The 23,071-nt window shown below is 44.0% G+C and overlaps 1 protein-coding gene across 2 annotated transcripts in view; it reads left to right on the top strand.

Annotated features, from left to right (window-relative positions):
* The first annotated feature begins 222 nt into the window (after window positions 1-222).
* The window catches only part of Ipo11 (importin 11), a 189,834-nt gene continuing 166,985 nt past the window's right edge, over window positions 223-23,071 (top strand). For both annotated transcript variants that reach the window (XM_045138953.1, XM_004672951.2), the window contains exons 1-3: window positions 223-358; window positions 10,791-10,934; window positions 18,980-19,080. In XM_045138953.1, coding sequence (XP_044994888.1) covers window positions 10,797-10,934; window positions 18,980-19,080 — 239 coding nt within the window. In that variant the 5' untranslated portion in view covers window positions 223-358; window positions 10,791-10,796. The remainder of the gene's footprint in view (window positions 359-10,790; window positions 10,935-18,979; window positions 19,081-23,071) is intronic.

The following is a 23,071-nucleotide window of genomic DNA, read 5'->3' as shown; positions in this document are numbered from 1 at the left end:
GGTTTCTATAGTTACAGACCCCGCGAATCCGGCCCGTGTGGACTGCGCAAGCGCGCACAGGCGCTCCCTCGCGGCGCGGCGGCGCCTTTGGGTTCGAACGGGAAGCTCCGCCCTCCCCCTCGCGCGACGTCCAATCGCCTTCGCCCTTGGCCCCCGCAGGACGCAGCGCGCCCGTGACGTCATCCCCGCGCGCCCGCGGCGTCTAGAGTCGCGACGCCCAACATGGCGCGTTCCTAGAAGCGGTTGTCGGCCTCCGTAGGCGGCGGCGGCGTGTGGACGAGCGGCGCGGGGCCAGCCGGGCGGCACTTGGTGTGGAGACGGGGCCGGGGAGCTGTGCTCTTCCGGTCCGAACAGAGCGGTGAGCGCGGGGCCGCAGGGCGAGCGAGCGAGCGAGCGAACGCGCGCGCGGGGAACGCTGGAGTGGGCCGGGCCTCCGAGACCCGGGTGGGCGAGCGGGCAGGGTTCGGGTCCCCCCCGGGGGCCAGCGCCGCAGAGCTGCGCCCGAGGGGTGACCCCGGGAGCTGTGCGAGCCCGCGGGGCCTGCGGGCGTGCTCACGGTGCGCCGGTGCTGCCGGGGGCTGCCGAGCCCTGGGCACCATTGTGTCCCCTCGTCGTGGGCTCCGGGCTGCCGGGTTTGCCCTTGGACGACCAGACGATACCCATCCTCGGAGGACGTGGTCCCTAGGCCGGGGATCCACACGACCTTCTGTCGCCAGCAGGACTGTGAAAGGCCCACACAACCCTTGCCTGGTCCTTCATGTAAAAGTGAAGGGCTTAATCACATTCCTTTCTTGCTTTTTTTTATTTTTTATTTTTAGAGAGGAGCGTCATGTTGAGCTATGGCCGCCACCGCTCCTCCAGCTCAGCGGTTTTTGCAGCTTTTTTTTTCGTGGGTGGGGAGCGATATTTGTGATTCAGCAAAATCGCTTGGAGGTCCTTCAGCACTTGTCTTGTTTCCTTGATGATTTAAAATAATTTTTTAAGTTGCATGTTGGATGAGACAGTCTTAATCGCATAGCGATTTGCGTAAATGTCAAGGACTGGTTAGATTGGCTACTAGTGTCAAAAAAAGATTGCAGCTGACCTACCTTCTCTCACCACAAATCCAAGGAGCTCGGTTCTAGTGCAGTAGCGCCCTTGGGGTTTGGTTTTTCTTCATAAGGCAGTAAGGAAGAGCAGTGTGCAACAGCGACGTTTTTTTTTTTTTTTTTCTCCTCCACCCTCCGGAATGGGGGATTTCTCCTATTTTCCCATTTTGCTTCTCTGCTTCAGGGTAAGGGTACAATGACTCCATATTATGAGATACCATTGCACCACAGCTTTTTCCTCCATCATTCTAGATTGAGGAGATTTTTGGTAAAATGAGAAAATTTCTCTATTGATTGTGGATTTTTTTTTTCTTTTTCCTCACAGGACGCAGAACAGAGACAGTTTAGAATAGGGTCCTGGAAGCAGTTAAATTATGGCTGTAGTGCTCCGATTACACGGCCTAAAGCCAAATGTGAGTTCTCATCACAGAAGGAGTTTGGTTGTGATTATTAAGTAAGGGTTGGAGGCTCTAAACAAGTATATAAATGCATTTTTTATTTAAGTTTTGTGACCTTATGAATATATGTACATTGAGAATCAACCTAGTGTGCAGAATAATGCTTGTAAGCCTGTGGCATTTAAAATATACTGAAGGGGCTGGAGAGATGGCTTAGTGGTTAAGGAACTTGCTTGTGAAGCCTAGGGACCCAGGTTCTGTTCCCCAGTACCCACATAAGCCAGATGCATAAGGTGGCACATGCTTTGGAGTTCGTTTTCAGTGGCTAGGGGCCCTGTTGCATCCATATTCTGTCTGCCTGTCTCTTTCTCTCTCTGCCTCTCTTTCTCTCTCTGCCTCTCTTTCTCTCTCTGCCTCTTTAAAAATCTGAAATATACTGAAGATTTTTCCTGAAGTAAAACACATATTTTGGGAAAGGTAATGTCTGATTAGATTTTGACTTTTTTCTCTTTTGGTTTCTCAAGGTTGGATCTTGTTCTAGCCCAGGCTGACTTGGAATTCACTCTGTATTCTCAGGCTGCCCTCGAACTCATCCCCGTTCTACTACTACAGCCTCCCAGGGCCAGGATTAAAGGTGTGCGCCACCATGCCTGGCCAGATTTTGACTTCTTTGTAGCAGGCTCCTTTAGTGTTGTTGATTTTAATCTGTTGACCATTTTTTTTGTGTGTGTGTGTGAGATTGTTGGATACACAACTCAGAAACTAGTACATGCTAGGCATGTGCATCACCGCTGGCCTCTAGCCCCAGCCCTTGCTTGTTCTTTGACGCTGTGTGTCTGATGGGTGTTGTCAGTTAACTTCCCAGTGCTTTAGGGAATCAGGTGTGCCTCTGGAGTGTCTTTCTTGGATTTTTTGACTATGAGGCTAGTTGCAAATGTGCTCACAATGGCAAGGTTTGTAGAACACAGGCTGGGTCGGTGTTCTGTGCCCTTGCTGCTGAGGTGTGTGTGACATCACCTGGGAGTTTGTTTCAAGCTCAACTCAGAAGTGCCCGAGTCAGAAGCTGCGTTTTAACAAGATAGCCAGGTGGCAGGAGCGCTCACTGTAGCTGGAGAGTCACTGCTTGGTGGAAGTGGAAGAACACATTCAGGCCTGCGCAGAAAGGCCGTCACCATTCAACCCGAGGTGGTGTTTTGCTCATTACCAAGTCTGATTTATTTCGTTGAAGAAGCAGGCCAGGAAATGGCGACACTTCTCAAGTTGCACGTGTCTGCGCTCATGACCTAGGTTCTGGTGCACTTTGCTCCACTGCGCTTTCCTTGCTGGTCACTGCCAAGGCTCATTAAATTGAAACTCAGCCCGATCTGTCGTGAATGACAGCTAGGCACTCAACAGCGAACACCTGGTGAGCAGTAGACATGCAGTCTGGTACCCAGTGTCCCTCGTATATGCCTAGGCTGGAATCAAACTCTGCACCCATGTTGCTACTTCAGCCTCTCCAGTCGCTGGGAAACAGGCAGGCCTGCCATGCTGGGTCCTTCCTTGCTCTCCTGCACCGTGTTCCTTTCCACTTCACCGAGGAGAACAAGCTGGACAGGAGGCTCTTTGTTGAGCTCTGCCTCCTGCAGACTTAGGGCCTCTATCTTCACTTGTTTTGAGGTGGTTTTCTTCTTTCCTAGGGAGCAATGTCTCCTTTGTGTGTGGTGGTTAGGGTGTGAAATGCCCTTGGCCTCCCGTGTTTGTCGTTAAGCCTCAGCCCCTGGCTGGCAGAGCTTTTCGAGGTGGTGCCTTGCTGGAGCAGATGTGTCACTGAGGCCGACCTTGGAGCTTGTGAGTCCAACCCTATTGGGTATTCGCTGGCTGACTCGGTCTGCTGAGTGACAAGACGGGGTGCCCAGTCTGCTCTGCCATGCTTTTCCTGCCACGATGAAACTTCTTGAAACTGTAAGCTCCCATAATCAAGCCCTTGCCTTCCATCAGTTGCTTGTGGTCAGGTGTTTTGTTCTAGCAAACAGAAGATAACTGTAATATTGTGTTTTTTTTTTTTTTCAAGGTAGGGTCTCACTCTAGCTCTGGCTGACCTGGATTTCACTATGTACTCTCAGGGTGGCCTCGAACTCAGAACTCATGGTGATCCTCCTACCACTGCCTCCCAAGTGATGGGATTAAAGGTGTGCACCACCACACTCGGGTGTGTATTTCTTATCTGGGGTTGCTGTAACAAAATACCACAATCTGGGTGGCTTAAGCAATAGAAATTTATTTTCTCACGAAGGCTGAGGGTTATAAAATCCAGGTTCACATAAGTGTGATTTCCTGCTCTTGTATTTTCTCTTCTTGGCTTGCAAATAACTGACTGCCCTCATGGTGCCTCTTCACATGATCATACCTCTTTGTATACACAACCTGAGTCTCTTTTCGGGACACCAGTCTTACTCTGTTAGGACCCCATTTTTTTTTTCTCAAATTTTATTAACATTTTCCATGATTATAAAAGTATCCCATGGTAATACCCTCCCCCCCACTTTCCCCTTTGAAATTCCATTCTCCATTATATCCCCTCCCCATTTCAATTAGTCTCTCTTTTATTTTGATGTCATGGTCTTTTCCTCCTCTTATGATGGTCTTGTGTAGGTAGTGTCAGGCACTATGAGGTCATGGACCCCATTTTTTCTGTACAGGTGTTCTGCATGTTTTTCTATGCAAACCCCATATTAAAATCATTTAGGAGATTCAGACATTGGTATTGTGGACTTCGTTTTTGTTTTCACCTCCTACTTAAGTATTATAGTAGTAATCTTATGTTCAGTCATGCCAAATACAGTTTTCCCCATTACGTGTGCTCAACTTTCAGAACCAAATACAGTGATCTTTCTTTTCTGGTAGGCCTTCCCTAACCTTTCTGGAGTGACATAGGTCCTCTTTTTATTTTTTATTTTTTCGAGGTAGGGTCTCGCTCAAGCCCAGGCTGGCCTGGAGTTCACTCTGTAGTCTCAGGGTGGCCTTGAACTCATGGCGATCCTCCTAACTCTGCCTTCCCAGTGCTGGGATTAAAGGCGTGCGCCACGCCCACCCGGTTTCTTTTTTTTTTTCCCTCTCAAGGTAGGGTCTCACTTTCAATCTTACTGTCCTGCAATTCACTATGTAGTCTCAGAGTGGCCTTGAACTAACAGCAGTCCTCCTGCCTCTGCCTCCCAAGTGCTGGGATTAAAGGAGTGCTCCACCACACCTGGCTTTTTAAAATTTTTTAAATTTTTTTTTATTTTTTATTTTTCCAGGTAGGGTCTCACTGTAGCCCAGGCTGATCTGGAACTCTCTGTAGTCTCAGGGGCTCTTGAACTCACAGTGCTCCTCTTGTCTCTGCCTCTGCCTCATGCTGGGACTGACCTGTTCTTCCATAACAGCTAATCACTGTCTTTACAGTAGGTTTTCTGTTTCTTTTTCGAGATAGGGCCTTGCTGTAGGCCATGCTGACCTGGATCTCACTCTGTAGACTCAGGCTGGCCTTGCACCTACAGCAATCCTCCTAACTCGCCCTTCCAAGTGCTGCAGTTAGAGGTGTGCACCACCATGCCTGGCTATGGTAGCTTTTAATTTGTCTTTATTTTCTGTGTAGAATTGAATGCAAACATGCTGTTTACCATTTCTCTTTCAGAGGAGTGCCTAGCTCATAGAAGCTGTTTTACTGTTGAGGACTGTGAAAGTAAGTGGAGCTATCAGGACTGAAACTAGGTAGAATGTCATGTACTCAGGGTAGACTGAGAAAGCTTGAAAAGGGGGAGGTCTGTGTGTCTTTTGTGGTTTTGTTTTAATTTTTTTCCTGTGTGTATGTGTGTTCATGTATGTGTGTGTGTGTGTGTGTGTGTGTGTGTGTGTGTGTGTTGAGGCCAGAAGCCAGGGTTGGGTGTCTCCCATCATTCTCCGTCTTATTCTCTGAGAGGGCTTCTCTCTCAGCTTAGAGCTCACCCATTCCCTTAGACTAGCTAACCAGTGAGCCCCAGAGATTCTGTCTTCAGTTAGCCAGTACTGGGGTTATAGACAAGCACCACCATTCCTGGCTTTTACTTGGGTTCTAGGGATCCAGACTCACAGCAAGCAATTTATCCCCTGAGCTATTTCCTCAGCCCCCCTTTTGTGGCTTTATATAAGGGTTGTAATTTATTTAAAGTGTTGATTTTAATTTAACTTGTATTTTTTGTTTTTCTGAGGTAGGGTCACTAGCTCAGACTGACGTGAAATTCACTATGTAGTTTCAGGGTGGCCTCAAACTCACTGCGGTTCTCCCACCTCTGCCTCATGAGTGCTGGGATTAAAGGTGTGTGTCGCCATGCCTGGCTGATTTTATGTTTTAGGTTTTTCAGTTTAGGGTCTGTCTTTAGCCCAGGCAGACCTGGAACTCACTATGTAGTCTCAGGGTGGCCTTGAACTCATGGCTTTCCTCCTACCTTTGCTTTCCGAGTGCTGGGATTAATTATTTATTTCTTTCAAATTTGTGCTTATTAACAGCTTCCATGATTATAAAAAATATCCCATGATAATACCCTCCCTCCCTCCACTTTCCGCTTTGAAACTCCCTTCTCCATCATATCCCCTCCACATGTCAATCAGTCTCTCTTTTATTTTGATGCCATGATCTTTTCCTCCTGTTATGACAGTCTTGTGTAGGTAATGTCAGGCACTGTGAGGTCATGGATATCCAGACCATTTTGTGTCTGGGGGGAGCACGTTGTAAGGAGTCCTACCCTTCCTTTGGCTTTTACATTCTTTCCCTCACCTCTTCTGCAGTAGACCCTGAGCCTTGGAAGGTATGATCGAGATATTGTAGTGCTGAGCACTCCTGTCACTTCTTTCCAGCACCATGATGCCTTCTGAGTCATCCCAAGATCACTGCCATCTGAAAATAGAAGATTCTCTACCAAAAGTGAGAGTAGCATTAATATAAGGGTATGAACATTAAGAAAAGTGCTTACTGGGCAGTTTGGTAAGCATAGTATATATACATTTATCCAGACATCAGCAGATACTACACCCCTATGGCTCATGACTACCCCTGTTTTAAGTTTTCAGTATCAGGGATGTATTCCCTCCCAGGGAGTGGGCCTCCAGTCCAATTAGAGGGTAGTTGGTTTCCACCGTGACAGATGTGCCACTATTGCACCTGTTGGCTCATTTGGCCTGGGTGGCCAAATGTAAGGTTGAAGTGTCCACTGTTGAGAATATTCACTGATGATTTCTCTCTCTCCCATTGAACTACATGTAGAATGGCTTCTTCCAGCTTTCTGTCAGCTGGTCTACATGGAGGCGGTCCTAAGCTCAGTTCCAGCAGGATTTCTCAGTGACTTGCAGCCCAAGTATGTGGAGTCTTCAACAGTAGGGTCTTACCATCGATTCCTGGTGGGAAACCAAGGGCCTATGCAATGGACTGTAATGTTTTACGGGCATCGGGGATCTGCCTGGCCAACAACTCACTGGAAGGTATCCCAAATGATTTTATTTTTTGAGACAAGGCCCTACTCTGTAGCCCTGGTAAGCATGTCGCTTGCTTTATAGATCAGGACTGCCTTAGACTTGCAGCAGTCCTGCCCCTGCCTCGCAAGTGCTGGGGTTACAGGTGTGCTCCCCACTCCTGGCCAAGATGTTCGCTTGTTTAGCAGCCATGTACTTAAGTAAAATTTTTTAAAATTTATTTTTGTTTGAGATAGACAGGGAGAGGGAGAGAGTGGTCATGCCAGGGCCTCCCGCCATTGCAAACGGACTCCAGATGCATGTTCCACGTTGTCCATCTGGCTTACTTGGGACTTGGAGAATCGACCTGAGTCCTTAGGCTTCAGAGGCAAGCGCCTTAACCGTTATGCCATCCTTCCAGCCCTTATTTACTTTTCTTAAATTTTTAATTTTTTTTTAGGTTTCAAGGTCGGGTCTCACTCTAGCACAGGCTGACCTGGAATTCACTATGTAGTCTCAGGGTGGACTTGACTCACAGTGGTCCTCATACCTCTGCCTCCAGAGTGCTAGGATTAAAGGCATGTGCCACCACACCTGGCTGTTTTTTTTTTTTTTTTTTGAGGTAGGGCCAGATTCTCACTCAACAAGCCATGTTCGTAGCCCAATTCACACATAATTTTAGCCTTCACTTCTGATATAGTAGAATTCATAAGGAAGATGGGCTGTAGACTTTAGGTTATAGTTTAAAGTCTACCGCAGCTCTACTTTGAGTCTTTTGGAGTTGGCTCTTCCATCATTTAAATGATAGCATTCATTGTTATTCTATAACTACTATAGAGTGAAGTCTGTCAACTTTTTAAAGGTTATTCTGCTCACAAAGAGGAGTGGAGAACAGGCTTAAGTTCAAAACATAACTATTTATGCTAAAAATGCAGAGGCCACTAGGATGAGCAGATCCATGAGTAACCCCTCCTTCTTGCAGCAGTGCGCCTTTTTTTCACCCTGAGGTAGGGTCTCACTCTAGAATGCTGACCTAGAATTCACTAGGTAGTCTCAGGGTGGCCTCGAACTCATGGCAGCCCTCCTACCTCTACCTCCCTAGTGCTGGGATTAAAGGAGTGTACCACCACACTCTACTTGTCGTTTTTTAAAAATTATATTTGTTTGTGGGAGAGATGGAGACAGAGGGAGAGAATGGGTGCACCATTACCCTTTTGGCTGCCTCATACTGAACCCCTTTTGTGAACCAACTCATCTATCTGACCGTCCCTTTTTCCCTCCCTCCAGATCTCCCTCTGTGACCTTCTGAGCTTAATTAGGGGTACAGGTATGATCATGGGTGGGGATCGTTGGTGCATGGGAACTTACCTTTTTTTGTTACTGCTGTTTTAAATCTTTCCCATAGTTTGGGTCGGGGGCTGGGGAGATGGTTCCGTGGATCCAGTGTCATTGTTCTAGCTCGCATACTGGAGTCCAGTCTGTAGACCTCCCCATATAAAACCTGGTGGGCTTCTGTCCTCCTAGTGCTCACGTGGTAGGAGGAGAATTTCCCAGCAGCTCTGAAGCTAGTGCAGCAAAGAACAGTAGTAGCAGAGTGAGATAGAAGTCTTGCCTTCCACAAGGTGGAAGGTGAGGCCCTACCCAAAGTTGTCCTCTGGTCTCTGTGTGTGCACTGTGGCACACAACAACCTTCCTCCCCCATCCCCCGGTGCATGTTAGCATACACATAGAAGTTAAAACACTTGGGGCTGCAGAGATGGCTTAGCAGTTAAGGTACTTGCCTGTGAAGCCTAAGGTCCCAGGTTCCATTCCCCAGTGCCCATGTAAGCCACATGTACAAGGTGGCGCATGCGTCTGGAGTTCATTTGCAGTGGCGGGAAGCCCCCAAATGCCCATTCTTTATCTGCCTCTTCCTTTGTCTCTCACCCTCTCAAATAAGTATGTAGAATGTTTAAAAAGTTTTTGATAGCACCTGACAGGCTGGGATACAGAGTTGCTTCTGCTTCCTAGGAAGTGGTATTAATTAGAATTTAGGGATAAGAGGTTTCAGGTGTATGTGCGTTCCCAGTCTCACTACTATACTGAACTGTACTGTACCATATTACTGTCTTTATCAAACAATAACACGTCCTTTAGAAATAAATTCAATGAAGCATAGTGGCTTGAACTCTGAGAGGTGTAAGGACACAGGTGCCCCCCCTTTTTTTTTTGGTTTTTCAAGGTAAGGTCTCACTCTAGTCTAAGATGACCTGGAATTCAGTCTGTAGTCTTAGATGGCCTCGAACTCATGGCAGTCCTACTACCTCTTTCTCCCGAGTGCTGGGATTAAAGGAGTGCACCACCACATTCGACTTGTCTTTTTTATTTTTATTTTTTGGTAGATTTCCATTGTTAATTGATTTGGTTTTTTACTTGATTTTTCCCCCCTATGGTCATTATCTTAGTATTTCTTTTTAAAAATTAATTTGCTTTTTATTAACTTCCATGATTGTAAACAACATGCCATGGTAATGCCCTCCCTACCCCCACTTTCCCCTTTGAAACTCCACTCTACATCATACCCTTCCACATCTCAATCAGTCTCTCTTTTATTTGGATGCCATGATCTTTTCTTCCAATTATGATGGTCTTGTGTAGGTAGTGTCAGGCACTGTGAGGTCATGGATATCCAGGCCATTTTGTGTCTGGAGGAGGAGCACATTGTAAGGAGTCCTACCCTTCCTTTGGTTCTTACATTCTTCCCCCCACCTCTTCTGCAATAGACCCTGAGCCTTGGAAGGTGTGATCGAGATACTGTAGTTCTGAGCACTCCTGTCACTTCTTTCCAGCACTGTGATGCCTTCTGAGTCATCCCAAGATCATTGCCATCTGAAAAGAGAAGATGCTCTATCAAAAGTGAGAGTAAGGCTGGAGAGATGGCTTAGCGGTTAAGCGCTTGTCTGTGAAGCCTATGGACCCTGATTCGAGGCTCGATTCCCCAGGACCCACGTTAGCCAGATGCACAAGAGGGCGCACATGTCTGGAGTTCGTTTGCAGTGGCTAGAGGCCCTGGTGCACCTTTTTTCTCTCTCTTTCTCTCTCTCTGCCTCTTTCTCTCTCTGTCACTTTCAAATAAATAAACAAATCTTAAAAATAGTGAGGATAACATTAATATAAGGGTATGAACATTCAGAGAAGTGTTTACTGGGCAGTTTTGCCAGGCTCACCGCCAGGTAGGGCTGTAGGAGAGCTGGTCCCGCCGGTGTCTCCTTGGGGCTCAGCGGGATGGTGAGTGTCGACGACCCAGCCCCCTTCCTAGTCACTGGAGAGAAACACACTGAGTCGGGAGACTTGTTGAAGCAGGATTTCACTTTATTACAACAGGCAGGTGTTTATATAGCGTTGAGAACAAAGGTGGGGATCTCAGGAAAGGATGTGGTGTAAGGGCCAATAACATAGCAACTTTTTTTTTTACATTTTTTTTTCTTTTTTTTAAAAATTCATTTATTTGAGAGCAACAGACACAGAGAGAAAGACAGAGGGAGAGAGAGAGAGAATGGGCGCGCCAGGTCCCACGTTAGCCAGATGCACAAGGGGGCGCACGCGTCTGGAGTTTGTTTGCAGAGGCCCTTCGTATTTGTTTGAGAGCGGACGAGAGAAAGGGAGAGAATGGGTACACCAGGGCCTCTAGCCACTACAGATGACCTCCAGATATATGTGCCATCTTTGCATCTGGTTTACATGGGTAGTGGGGATTTGAACCTGGGTCCCTAGGCTTCTTAGACAAGTGCCTTAAGCGCTAAGCCATCTCTTCATCCCTTTACTGCCAGTTTTTTACTTCATATAATGTACATTCAAGTATGTTAACCTTTTGCTGCAGGTGTCCATGGATCTAAATAGTGCCAGCACTGTCGTCCTTCAAGTCTTAACACAGGCCACCAGCCAGGACACTGCTGTTCTAAAGCCGGCCGAGGAGCAGTTGAAGCAGTGGGAAACACAGCCCGGGTTCTACTCAGTGTTGCTGGTAAGTTGTCTTGAGCAGTTCATTTTTATTAAAATGAGACCATAATGGCTTTTATAGTTCTTTCAAAGTGTAGGTTTGTTGGTAGCTTAGAGAATCCAAATATTTGGCTACCTTTGCCTCTACTATTATCACATTAATTTAGAACATGGCTCATGAAGGGTGTTTGAAAACTGTTTGTGGATGGGTCAACATTTTTTATTTTTATTTTCACAATTTTTATTAACATTTTCCATAATTATTAAAAATATCCCATGGTAATACCTCCCCCCCCACACTTTCCCCTTTGAAATTCCATTCTTCATCATATTACCTCCCCATCTCAATCATTGTACTTACATATATACAATACCAACCTATTAAGTACCCTCCTCCCTTCCTTTCTCTTCCCTTTATATCTCCTTTTTAACTTACTGGCCTCTGCTACTAAGTATTTTCCTTCTCATGCAGAAGCCCAATCATCAGTAGCTAGGATCCACATATGAGGGAGAACATGTGGCGCTTGGCTTTCTGGGCCTGGGTTACCTCATTTAGTATAATCCTTTCCCGATCCATCCATTTTACTGCAAATTTCGTAACTTCATTTTTCTTTACCGCTGAGTAGAACTCCATTGTATGTGCCACATCTTCATTATCCACTCATCAGTTGAGGGACATCTAGGCTGGTTCCATTTCCCAGCTATTATAAATTGAGCAGCAATAAACATGGTTGAGCACGTACTTCTAAGGAAATGAGATGAGTCCTTCGGATATATATATGCCTAGGAGTGCTATAGCTGGGTCATGTGGTAGATCAATCTTTAGCTGTTTTAGGAACCTCCACACTGATTTCCACAATGGCTGGACCACATTGCATTCCCACCAGCAGTGTAGAAGGGTTCCTCTTTTTCCACGTCCCCGCCAGCATTTATGATCATTTGTTTTCATGATGGTGGCCAATCTGACAGGAGTGCGATGGAATCTCGATGTAGTTTCAATCTGCATTTCCCTGATGACTAGTGATGTAGAACATTTTTTTAGATGCTTATATGCCATTCGTATTTCTTCCTTTGAGAATGCTCTATTTAGCTCCATAGCCCATTTTTAGATTGACTGGTTTGATTCCTTATTATTTAACTTTTTGAGTTCTTTGTATGTCCTAGATATTAATCCTCTATCAGATATATAGCTGGCGAAGATTTTTTCCCATTCTGTAGGTTGCCTCTTTTTGCTTTTTTCCCTGTGTCCTTTGCAGTGCAAAATCTTTGTAATTTCATGAGGTCCCAGTGATTAATCTGTGGTTTTATTGCCTGAGCAATTGGGGTTGTATTCAGAAAGTCTTTGCCAAGACCAATATGTAGAAGGGTTTCCCCTACTTTTTCCAGTAGCAGTTTCAGAGTTTCAGGTCTGATGTTAAGGTCTTTAATCCATTTGGACTTAATTCTTGTGCATGGAGAGAGAGAAGAATCTATTCTCGTCCTTCTACAGATATATATCCAGTTTTCCCAACACCATTTGCTGAAGAGGCTGTCTTTTCTTCAATGAGTATTTTTGGTACTTTTATCGAATATCAGGTGGCTGTAGTTACCTGGACTTACATCTGGGTCCTCTATTCTGTTCCACTGATCTACATGTCTGTTTTCGTGCCAGTACCACGCTGTTTTTGTTACTATGGCTCTGTAGTACAGGTTAAAATCTGGTATGGTGATACTACCAGCCTTACTTTTGTTGCTCAGTATTATTTTAGATATTTGAGGTTTTTTGTGATTCCAAATGAATTTTTGGATTTTTTTTTCTATTTCCATGAAGAATGCCTTTGGAATTTTGATAGGGGTTGCATTAAATGCGCAGATTGCTTTTGGTAAGATTGCCATTTTCACAATATTGATTCACAATATTGAATCCAGGAACAAGGGATGTTTCTCCACTTTCTAGTGTCTTCTGCAATTTCTCGCTTGAGTGTTTTAAAGTTCTCCTTGTATAGATTCTTTACTTCCTTGGTTAGGTTTATTCCAAGGTACTTTATTTTTTTTTTTTTGATGCAATTGTGAATGGGAGTGATTCTCTGATTTCATCCTCTGTGTGTTTGTTGTTAGCATCTATGAAGGCTACTGATTTCTGTGTGTTTATTTTGTATCCTGCTACATGGCTGTAGGTTTTGATCAGCTCTAACAGTTTGCTAGTGGAGTCTTTAGGGACCTTTATGTATAGAATCATGTCATCTGCAAATAATGATAACTTGATCTCTTCCTTTCCAAATTGCATCCCTTTTATGTGTGTCTCTTGCCTTATTGCTATGGCTAACCCTTCCAAAACTATATTAAATAAAAGTGGGGACAGTGGACACCCTTGTCTTGTTCCTGCTTTTAGTGGAAAAGCTTCTAGTTTTTCCCCATTTAGTAATATGTTGGTTGTAGGCTTGTCATAAATAGCTTTTATTATATTGAGATTTGTTCCTTCTATTCCCAGTCTCTGTAGGACTTTTATCATGAAGGGATGTTGGATTTTGTCAAATGCTTTCTCTGCGTCTAATGAGATGATCATGTGATTTTTGTCCTTCAACCCATTTTTATAATGTATTACCTTTATAGACTTGCGTATATTGAACCATCCCTGCATCTCTGGGGTAAAGCCTACTTGGTCAGGGTGAATGATCTTTTTGATATACTCTTGTATTCTGTTTGCCAATATTTTGTTGAGAATTTTTGCATCTATGTTCATGAGGGAGATTGGTCTGTAATTTCCTTTTTTTGTTCTGTCTTTGCCTGGTTTTGGTGTCAGGGTGATGCTGGCTTCATAGAAGGAGTTCGGTAGAATTCCTTCTTTTTCTATTTCCTGGAAAAGCTTAAGAAGCGATGGTGTTAGTTCTTCCTTGAAGGTTTGGTAAAATTCAGCAGTGAATCCATATGGGCCTGGGCTTTTTTTAGTTGGGAGATTATTGATAACTGTTCGGATCTCCATGCTTGTTATAGGTCTCTTTAAGTGATTAATCTCATCTTGATTTAATTTAAGTAGATCATATAAATCAAGGAAATCATCCATTTCTTTCAGATTTTCATACTTTGTGGAATATATGCTTTTATAGTATGTCCCTATGATTTTTTGAATTTCTATGGAATCTGTTGTGATGTTACTTTTTTCATCTCTGATTTTATTAATTTGTGTCTCTTCTCTCTTTCTTTTGGTCATAATGCTAAGGGTTTATCAATTTTGTTTATCTGTTCAAAGAACCAACTCTTTGCTTCATTAATTCTTTGGATTGTTTATTTTTTTTTGCTTCTATTTCATTAATTTCTGCCCTAATCTTTATTATTTCTTCCCGTCAACTGATGTTTGGTTTGCCTTGTTCTTCTTTTTCCAAGGCTTTAAGGTGAAGCATTTAGATCGTTTACTTGCGACCTTTCTAGTTTCTTAATATAGGCACTTAAGGCCATAAATTTACCTCTTAGAACTGCCTTCATTGTGTCCCAGAGATTTTGGTATGTTGTGTTCTCATTATCATTTGACTCTATACATTTTTTGATTTCCTTCTTGATTTTTTCATTGGATGGGTCAACATTTTTGATCTTTCCACTGGAGTTTATAACTTCTAGTGAAGGCAGTCACTTGCTGTGACTGTGTCTCGTGGACTAATCAAGAACCCGTGTTCCCACTGTCTGAAGCGTTCGCGCTGTGAATAATTGGGAAGGTAGCTTCACAGTAGTTTTGCTCAGAAGGCAACCGAGCTTGATGGTTTTTCAATGTTAGCATTTTAATGCTGACATCAGGACTGTAGGTAGTACAGCATTAATGTTGACTTTACCTCCATCTTAGTAAATTTTTTTATTTATTTAAAAAATTTTATTTATTTATGTATTTTTCATTTCCTTTGCTGTATATTTATTTTTAATTTTTATTAGCATTTTACATGATTATAAAAAAAAATCCCATGGTAATTCCCTCCCTCCCCCCCACACTTTCCCCTTTGAAATTCCATTCTCCATCATATTACCTCCCCATCTCAATCATTGTACTTACATATATACAATATCAACCTATTAAGTATCCTCCTCCCTTCCTTTCTCCACCCTTTATGTCTCCTTTTTAACTTACTGGCCTCTGCTACTAAGTATTTTCATTCTCACACAGAAGCCCAGTCATCTGTAGCTAGGATCCACGTATGAGAGAGACCATGTGGCGCTTGGCTTTCTGGGCTTGGGTAACCTCTCTTAGTATAAAGTAAGGTCTCACTCTAGCCCAGGCTGACCTGGAATTCACTGTGTAGTCTCAGGTTTTTTGAACTCACAGCAATCCTCCTACCTCTGTCTCCCAAGTGTTGGGTTAAAGGTGTGCATCACCACACAGTCTTACCTTAGTGAATTTATCTTGGAGTTCCTAAAGCTAGGAATACCATGCCTAGTGTTTTTCAGTGCTTGGGATCAAACCAATAGTCTGGTGCATGCTAGGCCAGTGCAACTGTATTTTACTTTAAAACATTGTTTTCTTTCTTTCTTTTTTAAAGTATTTATGTGCTTGTTTATTTGATGGAGAGAGGAAACATCAGGGTGTATGTGTGGTGTGGGTGTTCCAGGGTCACTTGCTGCTCCAGGTGAAGTGCACACACACAGGCCACTTTGTGTATCTGGCTTTATGTGGGTACTGGGGAATTGGACCCAGCCATCAGGCTTTGTAAGCAAGTGTCTTTAACCACTGAGCAATCTCTCCAGTCCCTAAAACCATGTTTTATTTTCCCCACCCAGAAATTTAATTTTATTTTGAGATATGGTTTCTTGTATTCTTTTTTAACCTAATATACATTATTTATATATTTATTTAGTGTGTGTATGGGTGTGCCAGTGTGTCTTGCCGTTGTACACAGACTCGAGATAGATGGGTGCACCACTTTGTACATCTGGCTTTAGATGGGTACTAAGGAATAGAACTCAGAACTGCAGGCTTTGCAAGCAAGCCATTGCTGACCCCTCTCTCTATCTTTTTTTTGTCTTTCTAAGATAGAACTTCATGAAGCCTTAAACTTGCTGTATAGGTGTGGCTGCCCTTGAACTCCTGATCCTCCTCCTACCTACTGTCTTAATTTATTAATAACAACTGCTTGTTTAGTTTTTCTGTTTTTATTTAGATTTTTTTGAGGCACTTATACATTTATTGCTAAGTTGAAATTTTTTGTGTGTGTGTGAAGCCCTACAGACTGGCGTTTTTTTTTTTTTTTTTAATATTTTTAATATGAGAGAGAATTGATGCTTCAGGGCCTCTAACCACTGATGCATGCATCCCCTTGTGTGCATGTGTGACCTTGTCTGCCTGCATCACTGTATGGCGTACGTGGGACCTGGAGGGCTGAACATGAGTCCTTAGGCTTTGCAGGCAAGTGCCTTAACTATGAAGCCATCTCTCCAGCCCTAAGTTGATATTTTTTCATAAGTCACGTTTATTTGTGAGAAATGCACATGTGTTTGTGTGTGCAGACTTTTTTCGGTAGGTAGGTGAGACAGAGTCTGTTATACTGCCAGGCCTCGCTTCATACTCAGATGATCTTTCTGCCTTAACCTCCATGGGGTTGAGATTACAGGCCAGACCCCCATTTTTAGCTATACATGTAGACCTTTGTGTGAAATAATATTTTCATGTTTTCACTGTCTGGTGAGTCATTCTAGAGTTCTGTAGAGCTACATATGTATAGTATTACATTTCTGTTTTATACACAGACTGTTTTGACTTTTTAAAAAAATTTAAAAATATGTTTTATTTATCTGAGAGAGAGAGAAAATACGGCAGAGAGAGTGAGCATGGGTGTGCCTCTGGCTTCTGCAGTTGAACCCCAAATGCTTGTGCCATTTTGTGCATCTGGCTATACGTGGGCACTAGGGAATTGAACTCTGTTGTTAGGCTTTACAAGGAAGCACTGGTTAACTGCTGAGCCATCTCTGCAGCCCAACAAACTGTTTTGTGGTGTGTCTTTTTTGAGACAGGGTTTCATTGATCTCCAGCTCTCCCCAACCTTGCAGTTTAGCAGAGGATGACCTTGAAGTTCTGATTGTCTTCTTTCTGCCTCTTGAGTACTGAGATTACAGGCAGCATCAGAACACCTATTATGTATTCGTGGGGACCTGACCTGGGCTTTGTGTAAACTCTACCAACTGAGGACTTTGTCTTTTGCGTCACTGAGGCAGAGTCTTGCTCTGTGTTCGAGATTGGCCTGGAACTTGCTTTGTAGCCTAAGTTGGTTTTAATCATTATCTTCTTGCCCCAGCCTCATGGGTATTGGGGTTGGGATACTTTTCTAGAATAGTTGGTGATGAAGGCCATTGTGATGAAGAGACTGAGACAGTAAGGATCGAGGATCTCAAGCTTGAGCAAGTCAGCCTGGGCTGTATATGTCAAGTTCAAGGGTAACCTGGGTGCACACATACCCAGAAGAGGGGTGAGGAGAGTTAAGGAGAGAGCTTACCTAGTCTCAGAAAATAAAACAAGGAAAGAGAACACTTAAACTCTTAGTACTTGTAATATTTTATTTTGTGTATATGTGTGTGTGTATTCTTTGTTGTGTTTTGGTTTTTTTGAGGTAGGGTCTCACTCTAGCCCAGGTTGACCTGGAATTCACTATGTAGTCTCAGGGTGGCCTCGAACTCATGGCGATCCTCCTACCTCTGCCTCCCAAGTGCTGGGATTAAAGGTGTGTGCCACCACGGGCTGACCTTCTATTATGAAAGATTTCAGATATATCTAAAAACAGTATCATAAATCATCACACACTGATCTGTGATTTGGCTTAAACTGTAACGAACATGCTACTGAATAGGCTTCCCCTCCTGTTCGCCCTTCTTCCTTCTTTCCTCCTCCTTTCTCCTTTTCCTTCTCCTCAGCCTCCCGAGGGCTAAAGTTACAGACGGGATTCACTCCTATGTGTATGTGATGTGAAGTATGTGTGTGTGTGCTCTGTGAGCACACATGCAGAGGCCAGAAGAGAACATTGGGTGGCCTCCTCTCATCACTTTTCTTGTGTTTTCTTGAGATGGAGTCTCTCAGAGAGCTGCCACTTTAGGTCATACTAGCTGTCTGTCCCCAGCAATTCTCTGGTCTCCAGTTCTTTCAGGAATGAGATTACTGGCATGCATGGCCATTCCCCGCTGTTTATGTGGGCACTGAGTAACAGAACTCAGATGAATCTGGCCCTTTCAGGCCCTCATGCTTGTGCAGTAAGCACCTACTTGGAAAGCTTTCTTAATGTGGATTGTATATGTGCATATAGTTAGATAGGATATTTGTAATGGTGAAATAGAAACAAACCTGGGGCTTGGGATATAGCTCAGCCATTTGTATAGTGCTTGCATAGTTCTGCATAAACTAATATTCAGGAGCTGGAGGTAGGTAGTTAAGTTCAAGATCATCTTTATTACATAATGAGTTCCAGGCCATCTGTACTATAGTAGATTCTGTGCTTTATTGTTGGTTCTCCCCTCCCCCCCCTTCCCCCCTCTCTCCCCTCCCCTCCCCCCTTCCCTTCCCTTCCCTTCCCTTCCCTTCCCTTCCCTTCCCTTCCCTTCCCTTCCCTTCCCTTCCCTTCCCTTCCCTTCCCTTCCCTTCCCTTCCCTTCCCTTCCCTTCCCTTTTTTAAAAAAATTTTTTTTAAAATTTACTTATTTTATTTGAGAGTGACAGACACAGAGAGAAAGACAGATAGAGAGAAAGAGAGAGAATGGGCGCGCCAGGGCTTCGACAGCCTCTGCAAACGAACTCCAGATGCGTGCGCCCCCTTGTGCATCTGGCTAACGTGGGACCTGGGGAACCGAGCCTTGAACCGGGGTCCTTAGGCTTCACAGGCAAGCGCTTAACCGCTAAGCCATCTCTCCAGCCCCCCTTCCCTTTTTTGAGTAGGGTCTCACTCAGGCCCATGCTGACCTGGAATTCAATATGTGGTCTCAGGGTGACCTTGAACTCATGGTGATCCTCCTACCTCTGCCTCCTGAATGCTGGGATTAAAGGCGTGCACCTCCGCGCCTGGCAATTACTGGTTTCTTAGTGGTACTTTTAAACGATTGTGTGCCCATTCTGATGTTTTTTTATTCACAGAATATTTTCACGAACCACACTCTGGACATAAATGTAAGATGGCTTGCAGTTCTGTACTTTAAACATGGAATAGATCGCTACTGGAGACGTGGTGCACCTCAGTAAGTTCCCGTGTTGTAAGTCCCACCCACGTTCAAGAAGGATAAGCTTGTACTTGCTGCGCGAATGAAGGTGTTAGTCCCTGTTTGCGAGCATGCTAAGATTGGGGCCCAAAGGAGATTGGTCTTTTCTCTGTGCAAGGATGGGATGGAAATTTCAAAGCATTTGCTACTTGGAAAGAATCCAAAAATGTTTGGTAGCTAGTGAAGAAAAGCAGTGATGTAGTTTGTTTTTCTCCAAGGGTTATCACTTTTGTGTGTGTGTGTATTCATTTTCCTGTTTTGGGGGGAGGGTTTCGAGGTAGGGTCTCACTCTAGCTCAGGCTGACCTGGAATTCATTAGTCTCAGGGTGGCCTCGAACTCACAGCGATCCTCCTTCCTCTGCCTCCCAAGTGCTGGAATTAAAGGTGTGCGCCACCATACCCAACATATTTATTTTAATTTTATTTATTTATTTGCAAGAAGAGAGAGAGAGAGAAAATGGGGGGGGACGGGGACTCCAGGACCTCATGCCACTGCAAATGAACTCCACATTCATGTGCTACTGTGCAACTGGTTTTACATGGGTAGTGGAAAATTGATCCCAGGCTGTCAGGCTTTGCAAACAAATGTCTTTAACTGCTGAGGCATCTTTGCAATGGTTAAAGTGGCCTGTCCTTTTTTTTTTTTTTTTTTTTTGGTTTTCAAGGAGCTAGGGTCTCGTTCTAATTCAGGATGACCAGGAATTCAATATGTAGTCTCAGGATGGCCTCGAACTCACGGCGATCCTCCTACCTCTGCTTCCCAAGTGCTGTAATCAAAGGCATTCCCCACTGCACCCAGTATATTTATTTGCAAGAAGAGAGAGACAAAATGATGGGTGGGGGCACTCCAGGGCCATTTGCCACTGCAAAACGAACTCCATATTCAGTGCTACTTTGTGCATCTGGCTTTACATAGGTATTGGAGAATCGAACCCAGGTTGTCAGGCTTTGCAAACAAGTGTCTTTTAACTGCTGAGACATCTCTGCAGTGGGTAGTGTCCTATCTTTTTTTTTTGGTTTTTCAAGGGTCTCGTTCTAGTCCAGGCTGACCTGGAATTCACTATGTAGTCTCAGGGTGGCCTCAAACTCACGGCAATCCTTCTAACTCTGCCTCATGAGTGCTGGGATTAAAGATGTGTGCCACAACACTTGTCATCTTTTCTTTTCTTTTTTTCTTTTTTTCTTTTTTTGTTATACTACTTAAAAAAAATTTTTTTTTTAAAGAGGTAGGGCTCTAGTCCAGGCTGAGCTGGAATTCAGGTGAACACCAGCATACCTGGCAAACTTTTTTATTTTATATATTATAACAGGTTATACTCATTTATCCCCTTGCTCTGGCTCCTGTTACCCTGGGGGCTCTTTATCAGTGGAGTTAAGTTAGTAGGACCATGAAGACCTCAGTCACTCTTAGTGGTTTAGAAGTGAGGAGGGGACCATGCCTCAGATTATCCCTACCCACTGTATTCAGCCCCTATCTTTTTTGCGTTTAGCTTTTTAGGCTCATGTCGAGTGATTGAACCCTTTTAAAGACTTAAATGGGCTGGAGAGATGGTTTGGCAGTTAAGGCGCTTGCCTGCAAAGCCAAAGGACCCGTGTTCAATTCCCCAGGACTCATGTAAGCCAGATGCACAAGATGACCCCTGCATCTGGAGTATTGCAGCGGCTGGAGGCCCTAGCACACCCATTCTCTCTCTTTCTGTCTGCTTCTCTCTCTCAAATTAAAAAAAAAAAAAAAAAAGCCGGGCATGGTGGCGCACGCCTTTAATCCCAGCACTTGGGAGGTAGAGGTAGGAGGATCGCCGTGAGTTCGAGGCCACCCTGAGACTCCATATTGAATTCCAGGTCAGCCTGGGCTAGAGTGAGACCCTACCTCGAAAAACAAAAAAAAAAAAAAAAAAAAAGAAAGAATTAAATGTTGGACTCTTGAATAAAACTTTTAGAGGAAATCCCATTATTATTTCTGAACTAGGAGACTGTTCATTTCTGTGCCTTTTGCAATCTTTCCATGGGTGGAAATGGGTAGTATATGTTTACAGTTTCATTGCATTCATTGTAATCATTATGTGGGTGCTTTAGAGGGCTGATTTGTCTTTAGAGTTAATTTTGTGTTGCATAATGGATAGAAAGGCAATTAGACATGACCTTGGGATTTACTTGATAGAAAATAATGAATTTTGCTGTGTAAGTAGCATAACCTTTGCTCTCCAGTAGATGGCATTAAAGATTTGTAGGTTTTCATATTCACAAGCCACTTAAAATTTTGAGTACTTTAAGATGCATATAAAATTTGCCTTTCAGTAATATAATAAGGAACTAGAATTTTTTATTATTAATAACATACTTTGTATTTCATGTATTGGTATCATCTTTACCCTCTGTGTACCCATTCTGCTTGGGTCCCACAGTGGGGTTGCAGGTATTCCTCATGGGGTTGTGGGTTATGCCTTGTGGGAGCAGCAGTCAGTTATTTGGGAGAGGCAGTGCCTCTGGGCATGGTGTCCCAACCTGTGGTTCTTACACTATTTCAACCTCCTCTTCTGCAAAATTCCGTGAGCTGTTGTGGGTGAGTTTTAAGTCTACTTCAGTGATGAGCTTTGAGGAGCCTCTGGATTTCTGCTTTGGTAGGTGTTGAGTGTCCTCAGCATGTCTCAGCATGTCTCCCTCACCATGATGCTTGTTGTCAGGCTCACCATCGAAACAGCACTCTTGCTCATCTGCCCACTTCCTCTGTGGTTTTGCCTGGGCCTTGATTGAAAAGAAAAAAATGAAAAAGAAAAACACTTTCTCCAGTGGAGAGTGAAGTCAGCATAGGTTAAATTGGGTAAGCGTTATTAATATGGGGAGACTTTGATGGATGTAGGCCCTATTTTAGCCAAAGACTAGTGGGAGCTTGACATTGGTGAACATAATCTTTGTCTCCAAAGGATTCAGACCTGGTTACCAGTTCCTTTCCACTGAGTGGATCTTCTGGCCAATCAGAAAGCCATTGGTTCCCCACCACTGTGTGTCACCCTTGTGGTGGTGGGTGCTGTTTGCCAGGCTGCTTTTTTCTGAGGAGCCTAGACTCCTGCTTGCTCACAGCGTTGTTGGCCATTTTGTTCAGTAACTCATGTTGCACTTTCCTGCACTACATGGGCTGGCTGGATTCCATCCAGGCCTCTCCATGGAATTAGAAGTTTTGCACGCACCTGTGTGGTGTATATGTGTGTGTGGTGGCCAGAGGTTGGCTGTTCAGTGTCTTCCTCAGTCACTGGCTACCTTCTTCTCTAAGAGAGATTCTCACTGAATGGAAAGGTCACCTATTTGTTTGCTAGCAAGCCCTACAGGTCCTTTTGTCTCCACTTCCCCAGCTCTGGCATTATAGGCCCATGCTTAGCATTTTACTTGGGTACTAGGGATCTGTACTGAGGTGTTGTGATTGTATTGCAAGCACTTTACCCACTGAGCTCTGTCCCCAGTGTAGGAACTAGAATATTTGAAGCTGTATTGAATACTGAAGTGTGAAGCTAACTCTTTTAATCGTATTTTAGAATTAGTTTATGATTTGGGGGGGGGAATGAAATAGTTAATGGCAAGAAATTGTGCACTGATTTGATAGGAAAAATGGTCTAGCAGCACTTACTTTTCTACTGCGCTGTCCAGTTAAGTTTACATGTGCTTTTAATTCATGTTTTGCTGGTCATATGAAATACAGTCTTTGGGCTGCTGACATAAGCTATATATAGTTTTAAATAGCAAAAGAGCTGAGTCAAATTAAAAAACAAAGAAGGAAAAAGAAAAAAAGAAAAAAAAAAAAAGAACTGGGGCCAGCACAGCAGATTTGCACAGTAAGGTAGCCCTGGTCTAGGCTTGGTCATAGTCTCTCTCAGTTCTGATCTGAAGAAGTCCATATTGCTTGAGAGAGGAGGAGCGATTCTCAAGAGATGACTGCTTCTGCGCCAGGGTGCAGCCCTAACCTCCTGGATCTTTG

The sequence above is a fragment of the Jaculus jaculus genome, chromosome 20 (genome assembly GCF_020740685.1).
Source record: "Jaculus jaculus isolate mJacJac1 chromosome 20, mJacJac1.mat.Y.cur, whole genome shotgun sequence".
In the NCBI taxonomy this organism is placed as follows: domain Eukaryota; kingdom Metazoa; phylum Chordata; class Mammalia; order Rodentia; family Dipodidae; genus Jaculus; species Jaculus jaculus.
This window is presented reverse-complemented; position numbering and strand designations above follow the sequence as displayed.